Source organism: Gracilinanus agilis, chromosome 1 (genome assembly GCF_016433145.1).
Source record: "Gracilinanus agilis isolate LMUSP501 chromosome 1, AgileGrace, whole genome shotgun sequence".
NCBI lineage: Eukaryota > Metazoa > Chordata > Mammalia > Didelphimorphia > Didelphidae > Gracilinanus > Gracilinanus agilis.
In genome coordinates this window covers 163,402,062-163,425,266 of record NC_058130.1, presented here as the reverse complement: position 1 = coordinate 163,425,266, position 23,205 = coordinate 163,402,062, and the positions used below count along the sequence as shown (strand labels likewise).

Here is a 23,205-nt window from a genome sequence, read left to right as displayed (position 1 = left end):
CTCCCCCTCTGTCTCTCTCTCTCTCTCTCTCTCTCTCTCCATATGTCTCTGTATATCTCTGACTCACTTATTTCTCTCTCGGTCTCTCTCTCAAATCCCTTATTTCTCTCTCTCTGTCAGTCTCTCTCTCCATCTCTGTCTCTATCTCTTATTTCTCTGTCTCTCTCTGTGTGTGTTTCTATCCCTTATTTCTTACTCTGTCAGTCTCTCTTTCTCCATACCTCTGTCTCTCTTATTTCTCTCTCTGTGTTAATCTCTCCATCTCTGTCTCTATCTCTTATTTCTCTCTCGGTCAATTTCTCTCTCTGTCTCTTTTATCTCTCTGTCAGTCTATCTCTCTGTCTCTCTCTGATAATTTTTCTGTTTTTCACTTACTCCTTTTACAAATAGACACTTAATTCAGCTCATTTCCCAGAAGATTTAAGTGAGGCTACCTTAAAATAACATTTCATTTGCATATTCGTCATAAGAAATATCATAGGCCCACTGAAAATAACATGTTGTTATGGAGCTAGACTGTAATACTAGGAAGACTGGATGCGAATGCATAAAAGTGGTTCATCAGTCAGAAGCATTCTAATCTGAATCTGCCTTTTAACTCCCTGTCTGACCTTGGGCAAAAATCACATCACCTCTCAGGACCTCAGTTTCCCCATGTGTAAAATACAGAGCTTGGACTAGTGAAATGAAGAACATTTTTCTAAATCTGTAATTCTGTTCTTGGGATCAGGGAACATCTGAAGAACAATCAACTACAGTAGCTCCTAGCTGACATTTAGATGGTGATTCATGGTTCATGGTTTACAAAGTGCCAATTATTTGAAGCTCACAACAACCCTGTGGGCTTAGCTGTTAAATCGATCTTTTGAGAGCTCAGGTCTGACCATGTCACCAGCCACCCCTCCCATAGTCAATAAATTCCAATGGCTCTTTATTACCTCCAAGATCAATTAGAAAATCCTGTTTGGCTTTTTCCCCCAAAACCCTTATCTTCTATTTCAGAACTGATACTAAAAAACGGTTCTAAAGCAGAAGAGCTTTAAGGGCTAGGCAGATGGGGCTAAGTGACTTGCCCATAGCTAAGAAGGGACTGAGGTCTGATTTGAGCCCAGGATCAACCATCTCCAGGCCTGGCTGTTGGTCCCCTCTGGTTTTTAAAACTTTTCTTAATTGATTCCTTCCTATCTTTCCATTCTTCTTACTCCTTATTCTCCTTCAGCATACTCTTTGATCCATTGACACTGGCCTCTTTGCTATTCCTCAAACATGACATTTTACTTCCAGACTTCAGGCATTTTCACTGGCTGTCCCCCAATTCTGGAGCTTATTCTTTCCTCACCTTCTCCTTCTGGCCTCCAAGTCTTAACCAAGGTTCCACTTTCTGCAATAAACATTTTTCCCAAACCTTTCATCTTGGTGCTTTCCCTCTAAGACTACCCCATATTTATTCTGTCTAGATCTTGTTTGTACATAGCTGTTTGCAGATTTTTCTCCCTCTTTAGACTGTGAGCTCCCTGAGTCTTTATTTATTTACTTGTTCATTTATTTATTGATTTGCTTTTTATTTATTTGTTTGTTTATTCATTCATTCATTCATTTGTTTATTTATTTGCTTATTTAGTTTAACCTTCATTTGTATCCCCAGGACTTAAAGGTCTTCTTGGTGGATTGACTAGCCCATGCTGTCCTATAGAAGAAGTAGCTGACGCACATTTCCACTGGTTTTAACATGTGTCATTGATCAAGACCTATTTCCAAATTGTTGATATTCGCATTGGTGTGGTAGTTTCAAATCTACATCCCCAATCATGTCTGCCTCAGCCCATGTGTTCAAGCAGTTGCTTTTCTTCTAGGGGGGGGGGGAGGAGATGAAGGGGGAGGTGAAGGGGAAAGTAAGAGCATGAATCATGTAATCATGTTAACTTTTCTAAAAAATAAATATTATTAAATGTTAAAAAAAAGAAGTAGTTGAGTCTCAGAAAAATGCAATGGCTTTCCCAATTGTCATAGAGCTAACCCCATGACACAGCTGGGATTTGAACCCACATTTTCTATTTTCAAACCAACTGTTTCCACCTCTCCGAAATTCAGAGAAATTAAGCAACTTGCCCAAAGCCACAAAGATAGTACAAATCAGTCTCCAGATGCAGCCTAAATTTTACTTTGACACTACCTCTACGTCTCAGGAGTGCCTTGACTTTGTAAACTGCAAAACACCGCAGGGGGTGGGGAATATATATATATATATACACGTATATATATACACACACATAAATGTATATATGTATATATATATATATGTATATGTATATATAAAACTGCCATGCTTGGTTCTCTTAATGAGTTCTTTCTCTGGAAGTGAGTATACACAAGTCATTCTTCAAATATTTCTGTTGCTCTGCATAATATTCTCTTAGTTCTGCTCATTTCACTCTTCATAATTTCAGCTATGTTTTTCCATGATTTAAAAAAAATTAACCTGCTTATTGTAATTTCTTATGATGCCTGTTAAGATTTCTAAACAAGCTTAGGAAAAAAAAAAGAAACAAAAAATAAACCCACTGGTGACCCTTGCTCATTATAAGCTGTAGGAGGTCAGGGATCAAATGCTTATATTCAATGTAGAAGATATTCAGGGATGGAGGGCTGGACTGGGAGTCAGAAGCCTTGTGCTTAAGGTCCACTTCAGACATTTCCCAACTATGTGACTTGTCATCCCACCTACAGAGAACTCAGTTTCCTCACCTGAAAAACAAAGGCAATAAGACTTATGGCACCTATCACCCAGGGCTGTTGGGAAGCTGAAATGGAAAATGCTTTGCTGACTTCAAAATATTATATAAATGTCAGTAATTGTTATAGTAGGTCTTTCATGCTTGTGAATGAATGAATGGGTACATGAGGAGGTTAGCTAGTACCGAAGTCTTTTCTCTCTGCAGCGTCTCCTTCTCTAGCTCCGTAGCTAGGACGTGGGCTCCCATCCTCCAACCTGACACGCTCGTGGGCTGATTCAGACCATTCTCTCGTGGATAAGACTCAAGTATGATCTCCGGATCAAAGGAGGCAGGTGGGAGTCTCAGAGGGAGCAGATTTCACCCAATCAGTAAATGTAACTTGCCTAGATCATGGCAATTGCCAAATAATCTGCTGTTGCGGCTTCTCTCGATGAAGGCGTCTAACCTTGGCGTCTGCCTCTCTTCCTACCGTGCAGAAGAATGTACAAGAGAAAGATCCTACAATCCTGCGATGCTTTGGAATGTTAGTGAGTTTCCACCATATTTTATTCCGCCATTGGTCCCACTTTTGACATCTGAAGTTTCCTAGAATGCCTGAGTCCATCCCAGCACATGCCATCTCACTGTTAGAATAGATGGATGTCTAGGCTTCTTTGGGCTCTGTTTTGTCTAGTTGCTATGGACCGGCTATTGGTTAAGATCTCAACTGGGGCTACACAATTCCTTTAACCATTTGACGTGCCAGCTTGGTGGCTAGGTAGACGTATGTCCAGGTTGGAAAGACAAACGTGCAGAATGTGGTGAATACTTCATATATGCTTGTCAAAATAAGCAGGAAGGCACTAGACCTTTGGAATATTCCAGTGGTACTGCCTATTTCTGACTTTATAGTGGCTGAGTACTGATTTTGCCAGAGTCGATTCTACCTAAAATTATCATGAATTTTGCCCTTTTTCCTTTAAATTCTCAAGGATAAGTCATCAAGTATGTGTAGGTGGGTCAGCAGATAGAGAGCTTCAGACAAGAAATCCTGGGTTCAAATCTGTCCTCAGACATTTCTAGTTGTGTGAACCTAGGCAAGTCACTTACTTAATCCCAATTGACTTCTCTTTTGCCTTGGAACCAATACTTCGTATCAATTTTAAGACAGATGGCAAGGGTTAAAAAAAAAGATCGAGTAATTAAAAGCTGAATGGAGTCAGACCTAGAGACAGGAGGTCCTAGGTTCAAACCCGGCCTCAGCCACTTCCCAGCTGTGTGACCCTGGGCAGGTCACTTGACCCCCATTGCCCACCCTTACCACTCTTCCACCTATGAGACAATACACCGAAAAGTACAAGGGTTTAAAAAAAAAAAGCTGAATGGAATGGGTGATGACTATTGTTAGCAGAAGAATAGCAGAGTTGAAATAATGGTGGCTTTGGAGTTGGAGGAGGTGGGTTTGAATCTAGCCCTGCTACTTTCTACCTGTGATCTTGGTCAAGTAATTTGATTCTCTAGATCTCAAATCATTCATTCATGTATAAAACAAAGGATTTGATTCAGAAAAGCAATGTGGACCTACATGCCCTGCCCCAATCACTAAATCATATATATCCTATGACCTTGTGAAACCATTCACTAGATATATATCCTAAAGCCAGAATGAAATGACCCATTTGTAAAATTAAAATATTCATAGCAGAACTTTTTGTTGTAGTAAATAAAACCTGTAAACAAAATGAGTGTCCATCAACTGGGGAATGACTCAATAAATTATAGTAAATGAATATAATGGAATATTATTTTGCTATAAGAAAGGACAAAGGAGATAGGTTCATTGAAATCTGGGAAGCCTTGCTTAAGCTGGTGAAAAAGGAAGTGAGCTGAATCAGATGAACCATTTATACACTGAATATAATTTTATAAAAGAAAACAAGTTTTTATCATTTGAGAAATCTGATCAATGCAATGACCAGTCATAATCATTGCTAATAGAGAGGGGAGATGATGAAGCATGCTTTCTACTTCTTGGTAGAGGTATAATGGGCTACCAGAGCAGAAGAAGTCATGCATTTTTCAGAATTGTCCTATTTGTAGATTTGTTTTCCTTGACTAAATTAATTTATTATTACATATAATTAAATACAATGTTTAATTATTAAAATAATATATACTTAGTAGAAATATATCCAGATAAATATGGTAGGTAAATGCTAAATTATTTAAAAATTAAATATAATTCTATTATTACTATAAGGGAGGACTTTTATTTTGGGGAATCAGTGGAATAGTAGAGTATGATATCAATTTTAAAAAAGAAAGGAAGAAAAGAGCATTATTCAAATTTTTAAACAGTATGTATAAAAGCAGAAGAAAGTTCAGAAGAGAATAGAGAAAAGTAGGATAGGGTTGGTACTTTTGTGTAAATTTAATGTGTACTCAACAAAGTGCGTGCTTTGGAAATTCATGGTTTCATATAGACATTGTTTGTTCTGTCAATTGTTACTTATGTTTGAGTTCATAAAAAAACATTAAAAATGAAATGAAATGAAAGAGTTAAACTAGATGACCCCACCTATGGTTGGTCTACTCCTGCTGTATTTTTACATATGCCTACTCATCAGCTGAGTTGAACTTGGCACTGGGATGCATGGTATGTCCTTCTGCCTGAAAGGTTCACAAAGAATTTTTAGGTAAATTTAAAAGTTACTCACCCAGGTCTAAATCTATGACCTTATAGGGTGTTTTTTTTTTAATGAACAGCTGTGTAATAGTAGGGATCACAATAGTTGGTTGTATTAGTACTCACTGCTTTCAACTAACTATTCTATTTAATGCTTATTAATCAGACCCTAGAAAATGACACATTAGAAAAAGTACTGATTCTGCTGAGAAGAGGACCCAGGTTCAAATTCTACTTTTGACACTTACTATGTGACCTGGGGGAAATCACTTTAACTTTCCTGGGCCTCAGTTTCCTCATATATAAAAATGGGAAAGGTAAATTAAATGGCTTCTGACTGCTTTTCCAACTCTAGATCAAAATAGATCTCCTATAGAGATTGGGCTATAGAGCCCAATAGTCTCCTAAAAGATTAAAATAAATTAATTAAAATTTAGAAAGCCAATCATATTTGTAAATGTAGCATAATATAGTTAAAAAAAACCTCCTTACTTTCTCCATCAACGCTATATATTAGTTCTAAGGCAGAAGAGTGTTAAGGGCTGGGCAGTGTGGGTTAAATCACTTGTCCAGATTCACCCAGTTAGGAAATATTTGAAGCCAAATTTGAACTCAGAACCTTCTACCTCTAGACCTGGCTCTCAATCCATTGAGTCACCCAGCTGCCTCCTATAATGTTATTTTAGTTTGCATTTAGTATCAATTCTATCCCTCATTGTTAGATTTCTATAAGCAAGTACATTCCTGTTGTTAGAAAATGGATATACTGAAGATGATTTTATAAAATTAATGCCATGTCATGCTTCCGCAGCCATTTTTGCACAAAGAACCTAAGCAGACAGGGTCATAACATCTCTGTGAGGAAGCAAACTGTTACTATGCAAATATTGCAGATGGAAGGTAACAATTTTTTTAAAAAATCATATAAAATAGTTCTGATGTCCTCCAGTCAATTCCTCTCCTAGGGAATGACTGCATTGTTCTCTCTGATCTAAAGTTGTTTCAAATGCTCCCAGTGGAAGCTTCTCCACAATCATAATGAATGCAGGGCGGGAGAACATTCCTCCAACCCCAGGAGAGGAGAGGAGGTTCTGCTGAAAAGAATCCAGACTCTTTCTGGAAAGGAAATATTTGGTCCCCAGCTGCAGAACCCAGCTTCTGATTTCCATTGCTGGTTGCCATCAGGAGCACCCTCACTGCCACCCAAGTCTGTGAAAGGTTATTTAACTTGTTTTCAGATGTAGATTCAAATCTCTTACAAATACATATCTGAGACTAAAAGCAAAAATAACCCAAAGGCTTCATCTGATATTAAATGAGAAGCACCCTCTGTAATTTTCTTATCACCCCCTGAAATACGATGGTTAGCTCTTGGTGATGCAGGGCTGTCTGGCAATTGTCTGTGGTCCAGCTCTTTTATGCTGATGCCCAACATTTGGCTCTCTTACTTTACATTAACACGCTTGTTAAAATATGGGTAGGGTTAAGGGAAAGAAGGTGAAATGCAGATCAGCACATCCTGCTGTTTGTTAAATCAGTTGTGGGGTGAGAAGATAATACTATTAACACTAATGAGGTTTTTGGGTGATGTAGATTTCATTTCTTTCTGCGGTCAATAAATATTTGAGTTCTGGAAGGTTAATTATTTGTCTTTGCCAGTAGCAACATCATTTCAACACTTTTAGAGTCTGCTAATGGTCTTGTTCATCTAAGAGGTACATAGCAATTTCTTTAAATTTTCTTCTACAAACAAAATTTCTCTGTTTAATGATTTTTTTTCTCTTAGAGAAAGGAACCAACAAAGGCAAAAAATCCCCACTTGGGTTCTAATCATTGAAGAACAAGGGTGAGGAGGAATCGCAGAATTATAGATGAAGAAATAGAATGGAACCTGGAAGTTATCTAATCCCCTCTTTTTAGAGATGAGGAAACCAAGGACGAGAGAGATTAAATGACTCACAGGGAGTAAGTAGCAGGGCTAAGATTTGAGCCAGTGTTCTTGGATCTCAAATCTAGTGCCCTTTCTCTTATATGAAGCAAACGTTCATTGGTTAAAATGTCCTGTGGTTGAGCTCCTATCCTTGTCCCTTGATCCTATTTATTATGAGCAGCATAAGGAAAAATAATATTCAACAACTACTTGTACACAAATTTAAAAAAGTCTTTTCAATAGCACCACTTTTGCCCTCTAATGACTAAGACTAGTTTTTTGAAGGGCAGAATGTGACAGAAATCTGGTTTCAGACATTTCCTAAAGGTCACGTTTTGCTGGGGGGATAGAGAGGACTAGAGAGTTGGGAAGAAATAAACAACAAAATAGAAGATTGGTATTATGGAGCTGCTAATTAAAACAATTCAGCAAACATAAATGCTAGAGTAATTTTGGTCAGCTATATAAGGCTGGTTTCAATGCAAATGTGGTTCTCAGATTTCTCAGTTCTTCGTGAATATATAATTAGTTCAGCTGCAACAAGACTGAAGTCTCCCAGCAGCAGTTTCCCACTTCTCCATGATAGACAGCAGCTGCCATCCAGACTCCTTCTGCCATGAACAGCACAAACCAGTGATAAAATATGAGTTCTTCCCCAGCAACCAAGGGTAAGAGGCTCGGCCTTCCGATGGAAGACCCCTGCCCCAGCCAAAGGTGATAAAAACATCACCTCCCATTCTAATTACCTCCATACAAGTTTATCATCTTCATGTACATGGCAGATGTAGTAAATGGAACTCCAGTTTGAGAGTCAAGAAGACCTCAATTCAAATTCTGCTTCTGCCACCAGTAACTGAGTGAGTCACTCATGTCTCAGGCATTAACCCATCTGAATCTCTAAGGCTATAAATTATAAATGGGTTATGATCTGCATCCATGAATTCCCATGTAGGTTGAAGTATGCATCGGTGGAGTTCTCATATTGTTACTGAGAAAAATCATCTGACTTTGATATACTAATATAAATGAGTAGAGTTGCCAGGCCAGTGTCTGCAGATAGCAGCAGGTCTCAGAAAACTAAGATGTATGTCCTGGGAAGGGATTGCAGTTGAGCAAACAGAGCCCAGAACTGAAAAGGAAGAGAATGGGCTAGATTACATTTGGGAAATTTTCTGGCACTTGCAATGATCACCCAATGATCACCCACCCTGATGAGAAGGTATGGATGGTCTACAATACGTATTAAAGAACCCATTCCAATTTAAGCATGGAGCCACCAAATTATCCAAATATGAAGAGAGCAAGAAGCATAACTACCACCATGAATCCTCTACTGCTTTTAGGAAATGTCAGTGGCTTTACAATCTTTGTAATGTAGGCATTCCCGTCTATGGTGCCAGTCATAACCGATCAATTATTTTTTAATCTAATGTAACTCTTGTCTATGAACTCCCACAAATCTCCACTGAAAGTTCATCTAACATAATAGCAGCCTTCCTCTAAGACTGCTGGCATAATGTAACTGTCCCTGCCATACACAAGCTGTCCATCTGTTAGTCTTTGCTCTGGCTAGATGACTGGCCTTTTTTTTCCCCACAGGCATCAATTTCTTTGATGATTTTTAATTGTTTTTCTTCTATTTAAACAACTCAGAAATCTTTCGTGAGCCTGTAATAAAGTTAGATTTTTATTTCTACATTCAGTAATGAAACATTACTTATATTTTAAGTGTAAATGTATGCATATCCCCATCCACTCATGAATAGGCACAGATCATAATGATGCGATCCTGAATAAAGTTTGATAGAGCAAAAAGAGTACTGAATTTGGCATTGGAAGGCCTACGTTCAAATTCTGGTGTTCCAGTGACTAGATGTTTGTCCTTGGGCAAATTATTTTCCCTCTCTAGGACACAGTTTCTTTATGTGTAAAAGGAGAAAGTTGGACTAGATGATTTCCAAATTATCTCCCAGCTATAACATTGTGATAATAAAGGATACCATGGGGCTGATTTCCATGTCATAGTACACAGGAGAGCACTTTATTCTGCTAGTTCCTTCCCTGGTATGCTTAATACCCCCATTTATCTTAGGGAAGTAATCACCATCATGAAGTCCGTGAAATATTAGGAAAAAACAAAAACTGGAACAACTCATATGTATCATCTCAGAACCATGAATTTGGGAAAACATGAAAGTCAGAAACAGATAAATGCTGGGTAGGGTTATAGGAAAAAGAGCAAGATTAATACATTTTTGGTGGAACTGTGACTTGGTCTAACTCTCCAAGAAACTGAAATCATATGAGAAAAATTACTAAATTATTCATACATATTGGCCAAGGAGGTCTGCCTCCTACGGACATATCCCAAAGGCAATAGAGGAGGAAGATTGATACTGGGAAATACCCCTCATATAAAAAGAAAAACTGGGGGCAGCTGGGTAGCTCAGTGGAGTGAGAGTCAGGCCTAGAGACAGGAGGTTCTAGGTTCAAACCTGGCCTCAGCCACTTCCCAGCTGTGTGACCCTGGGCAAGTCACTTGACCCCCATTGCCCACCCTTACCACTCTTCCACCTATGAGACAATACACTGAAGTACAAGGGTTTAAAAAAAAAAAAAGAAAAACTAACATCATCAAAACAAAGAACATAAAGAAAAATCACCCCCTCATATTTCTAAAAATATAATTATCATCAGAATCAAAACAAAGCTTTTTACTTATAACTTTTACCAATCTGAACCTTCTCCCCAGGCATCCCAAGACAAGACTAGTCCCATAACTGTTTCAGTAACACACAAACACACACAAAGAGTTCTGAAAAATTTGACCCTTATTCCCTCCAACAGTAGCAACAGGGTAGATACCTAAACAATCCAGAAGAAACTTGACAAATAGTTTATAGTACAAAATATAGGGCAACATCTTTCTGGTCCTAATACCAAGAGTCATTGGCTTGGGATCTATGTGCTCACTGAAGCTGGGAATGGGCCCAGATTCACAATAAAATTATTTTTTGACCCTTTTTGTTGAGTTTGCAACACCTTTCTTGGCTTCGCATTTAGTGAAGGAATGGGTGGACATGTAGGACTTTGAACACAATAATGGTCATAAAAATTCCAAGAAAATAGCATCCATCTGGGGCAACTAGTGGTTCAATTGATAAAGGGCCAGGGCTACATTCCCCAATTAATAAATGAGCAAGGGACATGAATAGGCAATTTACAAATAAAGAAATCAAAACTATCAAAAAGCACATGAAAAAGTGTTCTAAATCTCTTATAATTACAGAAATACAAATCAAAACAATTATGAGGTACCACCTCATACCTAACAGATTGGCTAACATGACAGCAAAGGAAAATAATAAATGTTGGAGAGGATGTGGCAAAATTGGGGCATTAATGCATTGCTGGTGGAGTTGTGAATTGATCCAAACCATTATGGATGGCAATTTGGAACTATGCCCAAAGGGCTTTCAAAAGACTGCCTGACTTTGATCCAGCCATATCACTTCTGGGTTTATACCCCAAAGAGTTAATAAGGAAAAATACTTGTACAAAAATATTTAGAGCTGTGCTCCTTGTAGTGGCAAAAAAAAATTGGAAAATGAGGGGATGCCCTTTGATTAGGAATTGGCTGAACAAATTGTGGTATCTGATGGTGATGGAATAATATTGTGCTAAAATGAATAATAAACTGGAGGAATTCCATGTGAACTGGAATGACCTCCAGGAACTGATGCAGAGTAAAAGGAGCAGAACCAGGAGAACATTGTACACAGAGACCGATACACTATGGCACAATCAAATGTAACAGACTTCTCTACTAGCAGCAATGCAATGATCCAGGGCAACTCTGAGGGACTCATGAGAAAGAACGCTATCCACATCCAGAGAAAAAACTGTGGGAGCAGAAACACTGAAGAAAAATATTTGCTTGATCACATGGTTTGATGGGGATATGATTGGGGATGTAGACCAAATGATCACTCTATTGAAAATATTAATAATATGGAAATAAGTCTTGATCAATGAGATATGTATAACCCAGTGGAACTGTGCGTAGGCTATGGGAGGGGGGTGAAAGGAGGGGAGGGAAAGAACATGAATCATGTAACCATGGAAAATTTTTCTTAATTAACAATTAAAAAAAAAGAGCCAGGACTAGAGCCAGGAGGTATTAGGTTTCAATCTTGTCTCAGTCACTTCTTACCCATGTGACCCACTCTTCTGCATTGTAACAGATATTTAGTATGGATACTATGACAAGGTAAGTGTTTAAAAAAATAGCATCCATCAATGTACTTCTGCAATTCAGTCTCCTTTCACCTTTGATCTTGGGTATGTCAACTACTTTTCCTTCTCTTTTCATTCTGGGCATAAACCTTATCTCCTGCTTCTCAGAACTAATCATAGTTATTTAAAACAAACCAAGCACAGAAGAAACCCCCTCCTTCCTACCTGTTTTGACTATGTCACGCATACATTCAATTTCCCACAGAAATTTCAATGTAATAAGACTCAGAGACAGGCTTTGTTTTCAGAGGATCCAAGTAATGCCATTCTTCTGAACCTATTCTCTCCCAAATGATTTCCCCTCCCTAAATTCACAGATTCCTGAAATTATACAATTGAAACTTTTGACTTAAAGCTTTTCCTATTAAAATTCAAGTTTTCTTTAGATAGAGAGCACATTAAATTTTATCAATTATTTGTGCCTTAGTATCAATGGATATATCAGTTCTCATCTGGATAAGAGGAGGAGGGAACGTAAAGACCCGAAATATTCCTACTGTTGGGTAGAAGAGAAAAATGGTTGGGATTGAGGAGTGAAGAGGGTCAAACACATATTATCTTTGGTTAAGGTTATTAGTTCATGTATCATATCCAAGACAACACTGAATAAAATGCTGGTCCCCACCTTGACTACCCTAAGCTTGACCTTCCCCCTCTAAAACACTTATGATAGTCCCAACTGTCCTTTAACTATTTTTCCATTCTTCTTCATCAACTGAAATGTGCTTGTCCTCCATTAATCTAGAGATGTAAAGTAGGGATAGGGACAGGAACATTTAGGAGGAAACATTTTCCCAAGGGACTTCTTTGATTTTTCTTATAATGAAAGAAATATTTGTTTTGCATCCTCCTTCCTCCCCAGCCTTTACATCTCTAAATATACAATGACAATTTTATGAGCAAACCAAGTTATACATAACACATTCTGATTCCTCTAAACCAGCAAAATGACTTTAGATATGCCAAAGAATCTTTTAAAAGTAAATACTGAATATATCTACTCGTTAATATTTTTCTTTTTTCTTCTATTCTCCTACAAAAGAAATAAGCAGTATGGCAAAGGACGGGAAGAGGAAAGAGAGCAGACGTGATTTTTTTTCAAGAGTTTCAACATTTCCAGAAATTTTACAGTTTTAATCGTATCCCTCAATTATTAAAAGATAAAATAGCTAATGAACTAATTGGTGCTAATGAGGATCTAATGGAAATTAGAGGGCTGGTACTAGGTTACTGTGGTCTCAACCTGATGGACAAAACTTCCACGTTTTTTTCTATGACTTATTAGTGCAGGGGTTCTTAACTTAAAGTCCATGAACTAATATGTATTTGTGAGTATGTGCATACACATATATGTAAATATGTAGTGGATTCTAGTATAATTGCTTTCTTTTGTAATCCTATGTATTTTATTTTATTTTTATATTTAAAATCATTCTTTTGTAAACAAATCTATAGACTTCAAAAAGATTAAGTATTTTCCTTAGTGACTCTGGGGTGGTGGGTAATTATAGGGGAACTCCTGGATGCACTCTTGGGTATAGGCAATCTAAACAACCAAAATGGAAAGCAGTAACTTGCCATAAGAGGTGACTTTCAGAATCTTTCAGATCAACCAGAATATATGGTCCCCTCCTCGGATTTCCAACCCTACTTATAAGGGATCTTCAAAAGCCCTAATATTCATCTCTAGAGAGAGAGAAACAGATTTTCTCTAACCTAAGGGGAAGGTTTCTTGTATCTTAATAATAATAATAGCTGTTATTTACATAGTGATCAAAAAGTAAGGTCACGAAGTGAGCTTTAAGGGCTCATACAGAATTTTATACACATCATGACTGTTTTCTTTTAAAGTTTAATTTATGCTTTTTGTTTTACATCCTCATCATTTCCAGATATGCTCCTCCCCACCTCAGCAGCCTTCTCTGGAAACAAAGTGGGAAAAAAACAACATATACCAAAAATATCTCAAACATTATAATTTCATGAGCAAACCAAGTTATACATAATGTATATTCATATATTCATATATCAACTACCTCTAACAGCTTATGAAATATCATACACTTTGGCTTCTCCCGCCTCACTCCTCTGAAGTCGATGGATCATTCTAATTACATGGTCATGTTTTCATGGAAGCTAACCAAGATACCCCAGATCAACAACTCTTGGACTTTGCTCTCAAAAATCCTTCTCAAGCACTTGTGCCCTACTACCAAAAATGATCTTCTGCCAAATAGAGAAATCTAGCAGGAAAGTCATATAAACATGAAGGTTATTCCATCGTTAATCACACAAAAGACCATGGTCAAAATTTCAATTAACATCCAAAATAAGTGACTCACCCTATAGTAGTCAGTACTGTACACATCACGGGACATCCCAAAGTCACCAATTTTCACCAGCAGGTTCTCTCCAACCAAGCAGTTCCGGGTGGCAAGATCGCGGTGGACAAAATGTTGGGATGCCAGGTAAACCATGCCAGCTGCAATCTGCTGGGCAATGTGCAACATCTGAGATTGGGTCAATTCAGTGGGGCGGTTGCCTTCTGCCATGAGCACAGCATCTGGTCCATGGGCCCTGCATGGATGAAATACAGATATGGGTTCTTGGAGCCATATTTCACTTGTAGACTTGGAGCTCTGATGTTTCTCACCAGAACTAAATAATCAAATGCCGGCTTCCTAAAAGATGCTTGGCATATAGTGAAGACAACGAAAATGTTTTAACCATGTTTTCTTCCATGGCAAACATTCCCCAGGAGCCTGTGGAATTTCAAGCACCATCTGGGTCTATCTTCTTCTGGCAGCCCTAGGAGCTCAGAAACCATCCTAGGGTTCAGGGTGTTTACCAGGAGACCCTTTAAAGCCAAAGGGGGTTGAGCATGTGATCAGGAATTAGGAGACTGGAGATTCAGGATGCCTAAACATTGCTTATCTTCTTTTTGCTTCCAGAGACATAGATGGACACAAACCCTGACTCCCTTCTCACTGCATCCCTCAGCCCAGCAAATATATAAGCACCACTGAAAAGGATGGCAAACTGGGTTTTTTCCACAGGCACAGCTTTCCTGAACTCTATAGCAGGCTTTAACAGTCTGAGAACTTATTAGTTTGTTTATTTTTTTTAATAATAGGCTTCATTTGCAATCTTATGTATTTTATTTTTTGAGTAGTTAAAAAACAAACAAACATCATTCTGAGATAGGCCCACAGACTTTCCCAGACTGCCAAAGGGGTCCTGGAAACAAACAGACAGACAAACAAACAAAAAGAACCCCTGGGCCAGAATCTCAATATTTTTATTCCACCCTATTGACATTTGCTTGTACAACTAGGCAGTTTTTCCAATCTTCCCTGGTTCTCCTTCAGGAAACAAAAAAAAACAACATATCAAGGTCACTGGGAGCATATCAGCTTGGACTCCATGCATTTTTTTTAACTTTAAAATTTTAATAACAAATGTCCACATAAGTTTTCCAAAGTCAGATGATCCATTTTGTCTCTGTCCCTTCTTCCCTCCCCCTTCCCAGAGCTGACAAGAAATTCCATCTGGGTTATACATGTATTATCATAGAAACTGTATTTCCATATTATTCATTTTTGTAAGTGAATAATTTTCATTAAAGTTATTATAAAATAATTTATAGCACCCAAATCCCCAAACATATGTATACCTGGAGAAGCAAGTGAAAAAAATCATATATTTTCATTTGCATTTCTACTCCACCAGTTCTTGATGATGCATTTCTAATGAAAAAAAATGGCCATCTTTTCTCTGCTTTCCTTCCCATGTCTCACCCCATGAACCTGTCAAGAGCCCCCCACACAAGAAAGGCTATTTTGAGTCTCAGCTAATTCATTCTTTGCCTGGGATTTTGGAGGTGTTTTGGTTCTTTTAGGTTCTTTCTTCCTTTTGAATGCAGTGCTTTCCCTTCCATATCACAGCTTCAGCCGCCTGGTGCCTTAAAGTACCTGACACTGTGTGTGTGCTGCTGCAGAGGTGGGGTGGGGGCGGGCACCAAAATGCCAGTCTTAAACCCAGTTAAGTACCGAGCGCGGGGCTGCTCCCCATCCTTGCAATTGCAACGTCGAAAGCGAGAGCTAGAGAGCCAGCTGCTTCTTTCATCGTCAGCTTCACTTTCCCTGCCTGACCTGGGGGGGCACTACAGGGCAAGAAATGAAGTCACTGTTCCAGCCCCAGGAATGGGCTCGCTCTGCCCCTGCAGCCTCCAACACCGGCCGCGGAAGGAGAAGCCAGTCCTCTGACCCATATAAGGGGCATCTCCCTGGAGAAGGCTCTCCTAGATAGAAACAGAAAGATCTGTCTCTAAATGCATGAGAGAGTCGAAATTAAACCAAAAAGGAGAAGGGGGAGGGGGGAAGAACCAGTTTCAAAAAGGGGGACTCTCCCCCACACTGCAAAATGGGTAACGCTCACTAGAGAGCCTTAGTTAGCCTACGTCACATTTCAAGGAATTATCGTCCCTATTTCAGCCAGGTCAAATGTCACCTCCGCCGGGAAGCCTTCTATCCCATAGTGGCACCCCCGCCCCCTCTGAATTCCTCCAGAACTTATCACAATGTGCCATCGCTCAGTTTAGCTTGTCAAAAAACAAGTTGCATTCCTTCCTAGGTGAGCCAAAGATAGAACTTAGAGAAGGAAGTGGGTCAGAGGTTATCCAGTCCAACTGCCTCATTTTGTCAGATGGAACTAAGATAGAGGAAGGTTTGGGGAATCACCCCAAATCTTATAACTGGTTAATGGCAGAGAAAGGGATACGGGCTGGCTCTCCCGATTCCCCCTATTGTAGAAAGATTGCAATTTAAAAAAATTATGGAACACTTCACGAATTTGTGTGTTAGCCTTGCTCAGGGGCCATTCTAATTTTCTCTGTAGCTTTCCAGTTTTAGTAAATGTGCAACAATTGGTTAGGAGGCTCTCTTTATTATTACACTGCTGAAGCAGGTACAAAAGATTACAATATTAAAAGTCAGGAGTCCTGGGTTCTAATTCTCTCCAGTTAATTAGATGTCACTTCTCTTCTAGCCCCAGTTTCCTATAAAAACAGAAAGAGGGCCAGATCAACTCAGCAAGCATTTACTAAGTTCCTACTATGTTCTAGGTACCAGGCTAGAGGCTAGGGATACAAAGACAAAAATAAAAGTGGGTATTGTATTGTGCTGAAGAAGCTTATATTCTATTGGGAGGAAATGCCATATACATAGGTAAGTAAAACAGAAAGCAAAGACTAATAACTTTTAAGGCTAAAAAAATTATAAATGAATTTATCTATTAAAAAACAATAACGAAAAAAGGAAAGCAAATTCTAAGGTAGGGAGGATTCTAACTTGAGGCTGGGATCAGCCTTTTAGCTGTGTGATCCTGGGCAAGTCACTAAACTTCTTTTTGACTCAGTTTCCTCAACTCTAATAATAGAATAATAATAGCACCCATATCACATGGTTTTAGTAACGATTAAATGAGATGATATTTATAAGGCACTTAACACAGTGTTTAACAGAGTACATAGTAGGTAATATATGAGTGCACGTTCCCTTTCCCTTCTCATACTGGAGGATGAACTTGAAATATATATTAATGAGAGCCAGGGATTCCAAGGAGAGCATTCTAAGTATGGGAGAGACAAAGAAGTAAGACAAAGAAGTACAAGGAAAAAGTAGACCAGTTTGGTTAGGATACAGAATGCCTGGAGGGGGAAGAAATAGGAGATCAATCTGGAAAGATAAGCTGAAATCATAATGCCAATTGGCAATTTAAATTGTCTTTAAATACAAACAATTGTTTGTTTAGAGGCAATGGAGAGCAACTGAAACTTTCTAAGCAGAGAAGAGACAAGGTCAGGACTCTTCTTTAGAAATATTGGTTTACTTGGCTTTGTAGAAAATAGAGGAGAAAGGAGATGGAAGACTAATTAGGAGGCTATTGCTATAGTCCAAGCAAATAATGATGAAGTCCTTAATTAGGGTAGTGACCATGGGCTTAGAGAGAAGGGGATGGATGTGAGTGATGTTTTGGAGGTCAAGCCAACAAGATTTAACACACAATATGTGGTGTAAAGGAGTATTAAAGACCCAAGAATGATTCCAAGGTTGCAAACTTGGGTGGTTAGAAGATTGCTGTTGTCCCTCCAGAGAAATGGAAAAATCGGGAAGAATGGTGGGTTTGGGAGGAAAAAATACTAAGCTCCATCATGTACATCAAGAACTTTAGTTGCCTTTAGGACACTGAGGAAGATATAACTAACTAGAAGACAGTCGGTGACAGAAAGAAATGAAGACTGGCTATGTAGATTTGGCAGTCATTTGTTTAGATGATAACTGAACCTCCAGGACCTGACATGATCACCAAGAGGGAGTAGATATGGTTGACAGCCCTCTACACCCACACATCAGGGGTAAGGCATGGATCATGAAATGGAGCAATGTGACAAGTAGAATCTCTTCCTAGAGACCTCATCCCAAGACAAAGCTGTATCATGAAAACCTGGGGAAGAGAGAGTATCCAGGAGCAGGCAATGACTAGCAGGGTCATGTGCTGTAGAAAGGTCAAGAATGATGGCTATTTTATTTAAGAATTAAGAAGTTGTTGACAACCTTGATGAAAGCTGTGTCAGTTGAACAGAGGTGTCAGAAACTAGTTTGTAAGAGGGCATAAATTTATTATTTTTTTTAAACCCTTACCTTTTGTCTTAGAACCAATAGTTATTGGTTCCAAGGCAGAAGAGCACTAAGGGCTAGGCAACTGGGGTTAAACGACTTGGCCAAGGTTCCATAGTTAGGAAGTGTCTGAGGTCAGATTGAATTGAACTCAGGACCTCCCATCTCTAGGCCTAGCTCTCAATCTACTGAGAAGTCAGGAATTTAGGTAAAAAAGCAGAATCAATGAATACAGACATTATTTTGTTTCCTCTCCTCACCAAATCCCTATTCTTGTCAATAGCTCAAGGTATCAAGCTTCCAGTCACCAAAATTTGTGACCTTGTGTCATCTTTGACTCCTCACTTTCCCTCAACCCCTCTCCCCAGAATTCTTAGCACAGAGAAGGTATTAAATACTTTTGTTGAATTGAAGTTGGATACGTTCTATAGCTACAAAATCTCACAGCCATCTATTTCTCTCTACTCACAGCCATCAGCCTTTTTCAGGCCCTCTTTTATTTTAACTTGGATAATTATCATCACCTCTTACTTCCTACTTCCACATTTTCTCTTCTCTAGTCCATTCACCACGCAGCTGCCAAATTTATATTCCTAAAGCACAGGATACACACACCACAGACACAGACACAGACACAGACACAGACACAGACACACACACACACACACACACACACACACACACACACACACACACACTCAAGAAGCTTCAGTTGCTCCCTATCACATCTCACAATAAAAAGAATCTCCTAGGTTGGATGTTTAAGACACTCCATAATCTGCCTTCAACCTAGTATTCCAGACAGATTTCACATTATCCAGCACTAGAGATCACTGTTAACTTCTTGCTATCATTCAACAAAAATTCCAACACCAACATTCGGATGATCCCCAGAACCAGTCTTATAGACTGCCCCATCCTCTCTCTCAGAAGTGGAGAGGAAAAAATAAAGCTCTTTATGAGAGTGGTTTTCCACCATCAAGCCTTTTGACTATTAATATGGTTGTACTTATTAAACATCATCATATGTTATTCATAATATTATTGATGACATCAAAGAGAGTAGTTTCATGCAAGTCAAAAACCAGACCACAACAGGTACAGAAATAAGTATGAGGGAGGTAAGGAAGTAGAAGCAACAATATAAATATTGTCCTTTCCCCCAAATCCATCCCTCTTTCTAATTACCTTTTTTCTGTCCGGGACACCATCATCCTTCCATTCAATCACACCAGGCTCCTTGCTGTTCTTCACACAAGTAAGGCATCCCATCTCTGGACTCCAGACATTTTCACAGGCTTCCAAACCCCCTACATCTTCCTCTCTCCATCCTGGCTTCCTTTAAGTCTCAGCTAAAATCTCGCCTTCTCCAAGAAGCCTTCCTCAATGCCAAATCTTATTTCTTTTCTTCTGAGGTTATTTACAGTTGATTCACTCTATATCTTAGTTATATATAGTTGTTTGCATGTTGCTCCCCAACTCCCCATTAGACTGTGAGCTCCTTGAGAGCAAGGGTTGTCTTTTAGCTTTCTGTGTATCCCCAAGGGTTAGTACAGTGCCCAGCACATAGTGGACGCTTAATAAATGATTGTTGACTTAACTGTCCTATCTGACACAAAGGGTTATTGCACAAAGATCCATTTAAAAAAACAAAAGGAAGGGAAGATGAAAGCTCAAGTTTAATAAATGCTTGTTAACTGTGCTGAGACAAAGGTTTATTGAACAAAGGTCCATTTAAAAAAAAGTAAAGGAAGGAAGAAGAGATGAAAGCTCAGATAATGCTGTTTTCTTTTTTTCCCCCTTATACTGGAATACAGTGCTGCAAAAGGACTCTGAAGCATACTGAAGAGCCTGACCTTTGCCCTTCATTAAAAGTTAATCAAGTCTAACCTCTATACAGCACAGCAGGGAGGGGTTGGAAGGGAAGAGAAGGCTCTCAGCCATTAAAAGGGGTCAGTGGTCCTCAAGCTGACCTTCAAATAGAGAGGCACTTATCCAAACTTGCCAATGTGCTGAAGGGAAGAAGGGCAAACCCAAACTGGGAAAACCCAAAAGGGCACATCAGCATAGCTACAAAGCTAGAAAGGATGCTGAGCACCATCGAGGCCAACTTTCTCATTTTTTATAGGAGAAAAGTGAGGCTAAAGGATGATTCAGCTCCCCAAATAAAGCATGCCATTTATATACAGAAGATGATTATCTCCTCTCCAGTCACCAGTCATTTCTTAGGTGCCTACTATGTGCCAGGCACTATGTTAAGTTCAAGGGAAACAATCAAACAATCAATCCCTGCTCCTTAAAAGCTCCTAGAGTTAGGGGGGAAAGAACATGCAAACAACAAACAAGATAATGTATAGGAGAAACTGGAGATCATCTCAGAAGGGGAGCATTGAGAGGTAGCATGGTACAGTGGAAAGAATATAGCAGTGCAAGAGTCAGGGGACATGGATTCACATCTTGCTGATAATTCTTGGGTTACTTTTGACAAGTCTCAACCCCTTTGAGCCTCATTTTCCCCCTCTATAAAATGAGAGGCATCATACTGAATAGATGACCACTGGGGTTTTGTCCAATTATAAAACTATGATACTTGAGTCATTCAATCTAGTATAATGGAACTTGATATTCAGAGGACCTAGGTTTAAATCCTGCCTCTGGTTGCTTAGTGCTTATATGACCTTGGGTAAGTCCCTCAACCAACCTGGGCCTCATTTTCATCAAAAAAATAAAAAAGGTCAGACTAGATGATATATCTATAAGGTCCCCTCCAGCTTGAAATCTGTATGCAGGCATACAACCCTCCCCCCCCCCATAAATATGGCTCAGCACGCCTGTTTTATGCCAAGTTTAGTTACAGTAACATCTTCTGAGAACACTATGGAGCTCATGGACCTTTGAATTCTTATATTCTCTCTCAGTTAGTGGAACTCAATCTTCAAAGGTTCCCATCTGGTTAATGTCATTGGTCCCTTCTCTTTGTGGAATGACTTTTAGCCTCTTTTTGCATTAGGAATAATCCTGGCATGTCACTCTAACAGGAAAGTAAACTACTGTAAGAGGAAGGCAAGTTATCTAAATACGTTCCTAATGAAGTCCACACCACATTGCTTTGCTCTGAGCCCTCAGTAAACCTTTTTTCTATCAGGGACACCATCATCCTTCCATTCAATCACAGCAGGTTCCTTGCTGTTCCTCACACAAGTAAGGCATCCCATCTCCGGACTTGAGACATTTTCACAGGCTTCCCAAACTCCCTCCACCTTCCTCTCTCCATCCTGGCTTCCTTTAAGTCTCAGCTAAAATCTCGCCTTCTCCAAGAAGCCTTCTCAATACTAAAATCTTACTTCTTTTCTTCTGAGATTATTTACAGTTGATTCCCTCTATATCTTAGTTAGATATAGTTGTTTGCAGTGTTTTCGAGAAAAAGAGAATTTTAGAACCTAATGCAAGAAAGCTATCTTCTTAGGAATATAAAAAGGGAGCATTGAAGGAAAAGTATCCATTTGGAGAAAAACCTCAGTTTCAAAATCTGTTTGAGCTTGGTTAAATCACCTAAATGTTTCCGAATCTGATTCCTTTTTTGTAAAATGAAGGAGGTTGGACTAAGTGATCTCGAAGGCTCCTTTCAGCTCCAACATCTATTTAGCTTGGCTGTGGAGGATAGGGGGATATTTCAATGGGTTCCACTTTGCTTGGGAAGATTGTGGTCAGCACTATGGCCATACCAAGTCAGTCCTTTGGGACTGAAGAATGCTTACAACTAACCTTGGCCCATTTAAGAGCCTAATCTATTTTTTTTTCTCTGATCAGGCAAATAAAACTCTACACATCATCTAAGAGTACAAGGAAGGCAGAAAAATAGGGAAAGATGCCCATCCTAGAAAAGGCATGTTACCTCAAGGGCATTATGGGAACCAGATTACCAGAGTTCCATCATGTGTGGTATCATGGAGTGGGTTTTACCAAACGTAACCTAGCATGAGAACCTGACACTTCTGCAGTCATAAATAACATCCTACCCCTAAGAGTTGGGCAGATTCTCAAATCAAGTGGAGGAGGTGACTAGCTGCTACATGCCCTATATGAGACACCACATCAGGTGCCTACCTGCTCCTTCTTGAATGCTGATGGGAAGCGGATGGGAGGGTGCCTTAACAACAAAAGGGAAAAAGGGAGTTGAGTTGTCCACATTTAGATATATGAGCAAATAAACCTCTAACTCCAGCCAGATGAGGGCATTTGGTGCATTATGGTAGCAAGATGGAAAAGCAACTCTTTTAATTAGTGAGGGTAGCATGAGGAAGAAGGGGGCATACCAAGCCTTTAAACAGCAAGGGTAGATAACCATGGTCAGTTGTATGGAGAGGAAAAGAATTCAACATGATCGCTCCTCTCTTCTCTTCCCCCACTCCCAAGGGATGGTTGCTAGACCAGTATAAGACTATTTCAACCATTTTCCCCCTGTTCCAAAGACTGTAAGTAAAATAAAATGAAAAGGAAGCTTTTCAAATGAGAAGGAAAGTTCATGATACCACAAACCAGCTATCTACTGCTAACTTCATCAAATATTCTCTTTTTTTAAACCCTTAACTTCTGTGTATTGGCTCTTAGGTGGAAGAGTGGTAAGGGTGGGCAATGGGGGTCAAGTGATCTGCCCAGGGTCACACAGCTGGGAAGTGTCTGAGGCTGGATTTGAACCTAGGACCTCCCGTCTCTAGACCTGACTCTCAATCCACTGAGCAACCCTGCTGCCCACATCAAATATTCTCTTGACTAAGCATCTCTACACATATTTGGCCAAAAGCATGGCAAGGGACAAGGGGCTTAACTAAATTAAATGGATTTTCTATTGAATAAAAATGTAGTGAGAAGAGTTTTGGGCAATCCAAACACAGTGATATT

General features: G+C 39.2%; 1 protein-coding gene and 1 pseudogene across 2 annotated transcripts in view; both read right to left on the bottom strand.

The window, feature by feature from the left end:
- Positions 1-23,205, bottom strand: part of NTRK2 (neurotrophic receptor tyrosine kinase 2) — a 404,681-nt gene that overhangs the window by 60,385 nt on the left and 321,091 nt on the right. For both annotated transcript variants that reach the window (XM_044658576.1, XM_044658568.1), the window contains one exon: positions 13,969-14,203. In XM_044658576.1, the coding sequence (XP_044514511.1) occupies positions 13,969-14,203 (235 nt within the window). The remainder of the gene's footprint in view (positions 1-13,968; positions 14,204-23,205) is intronic.
- LOC123232712 lies at positions 16,454-16,548 on the bottom strand (annotated as a pseudogene).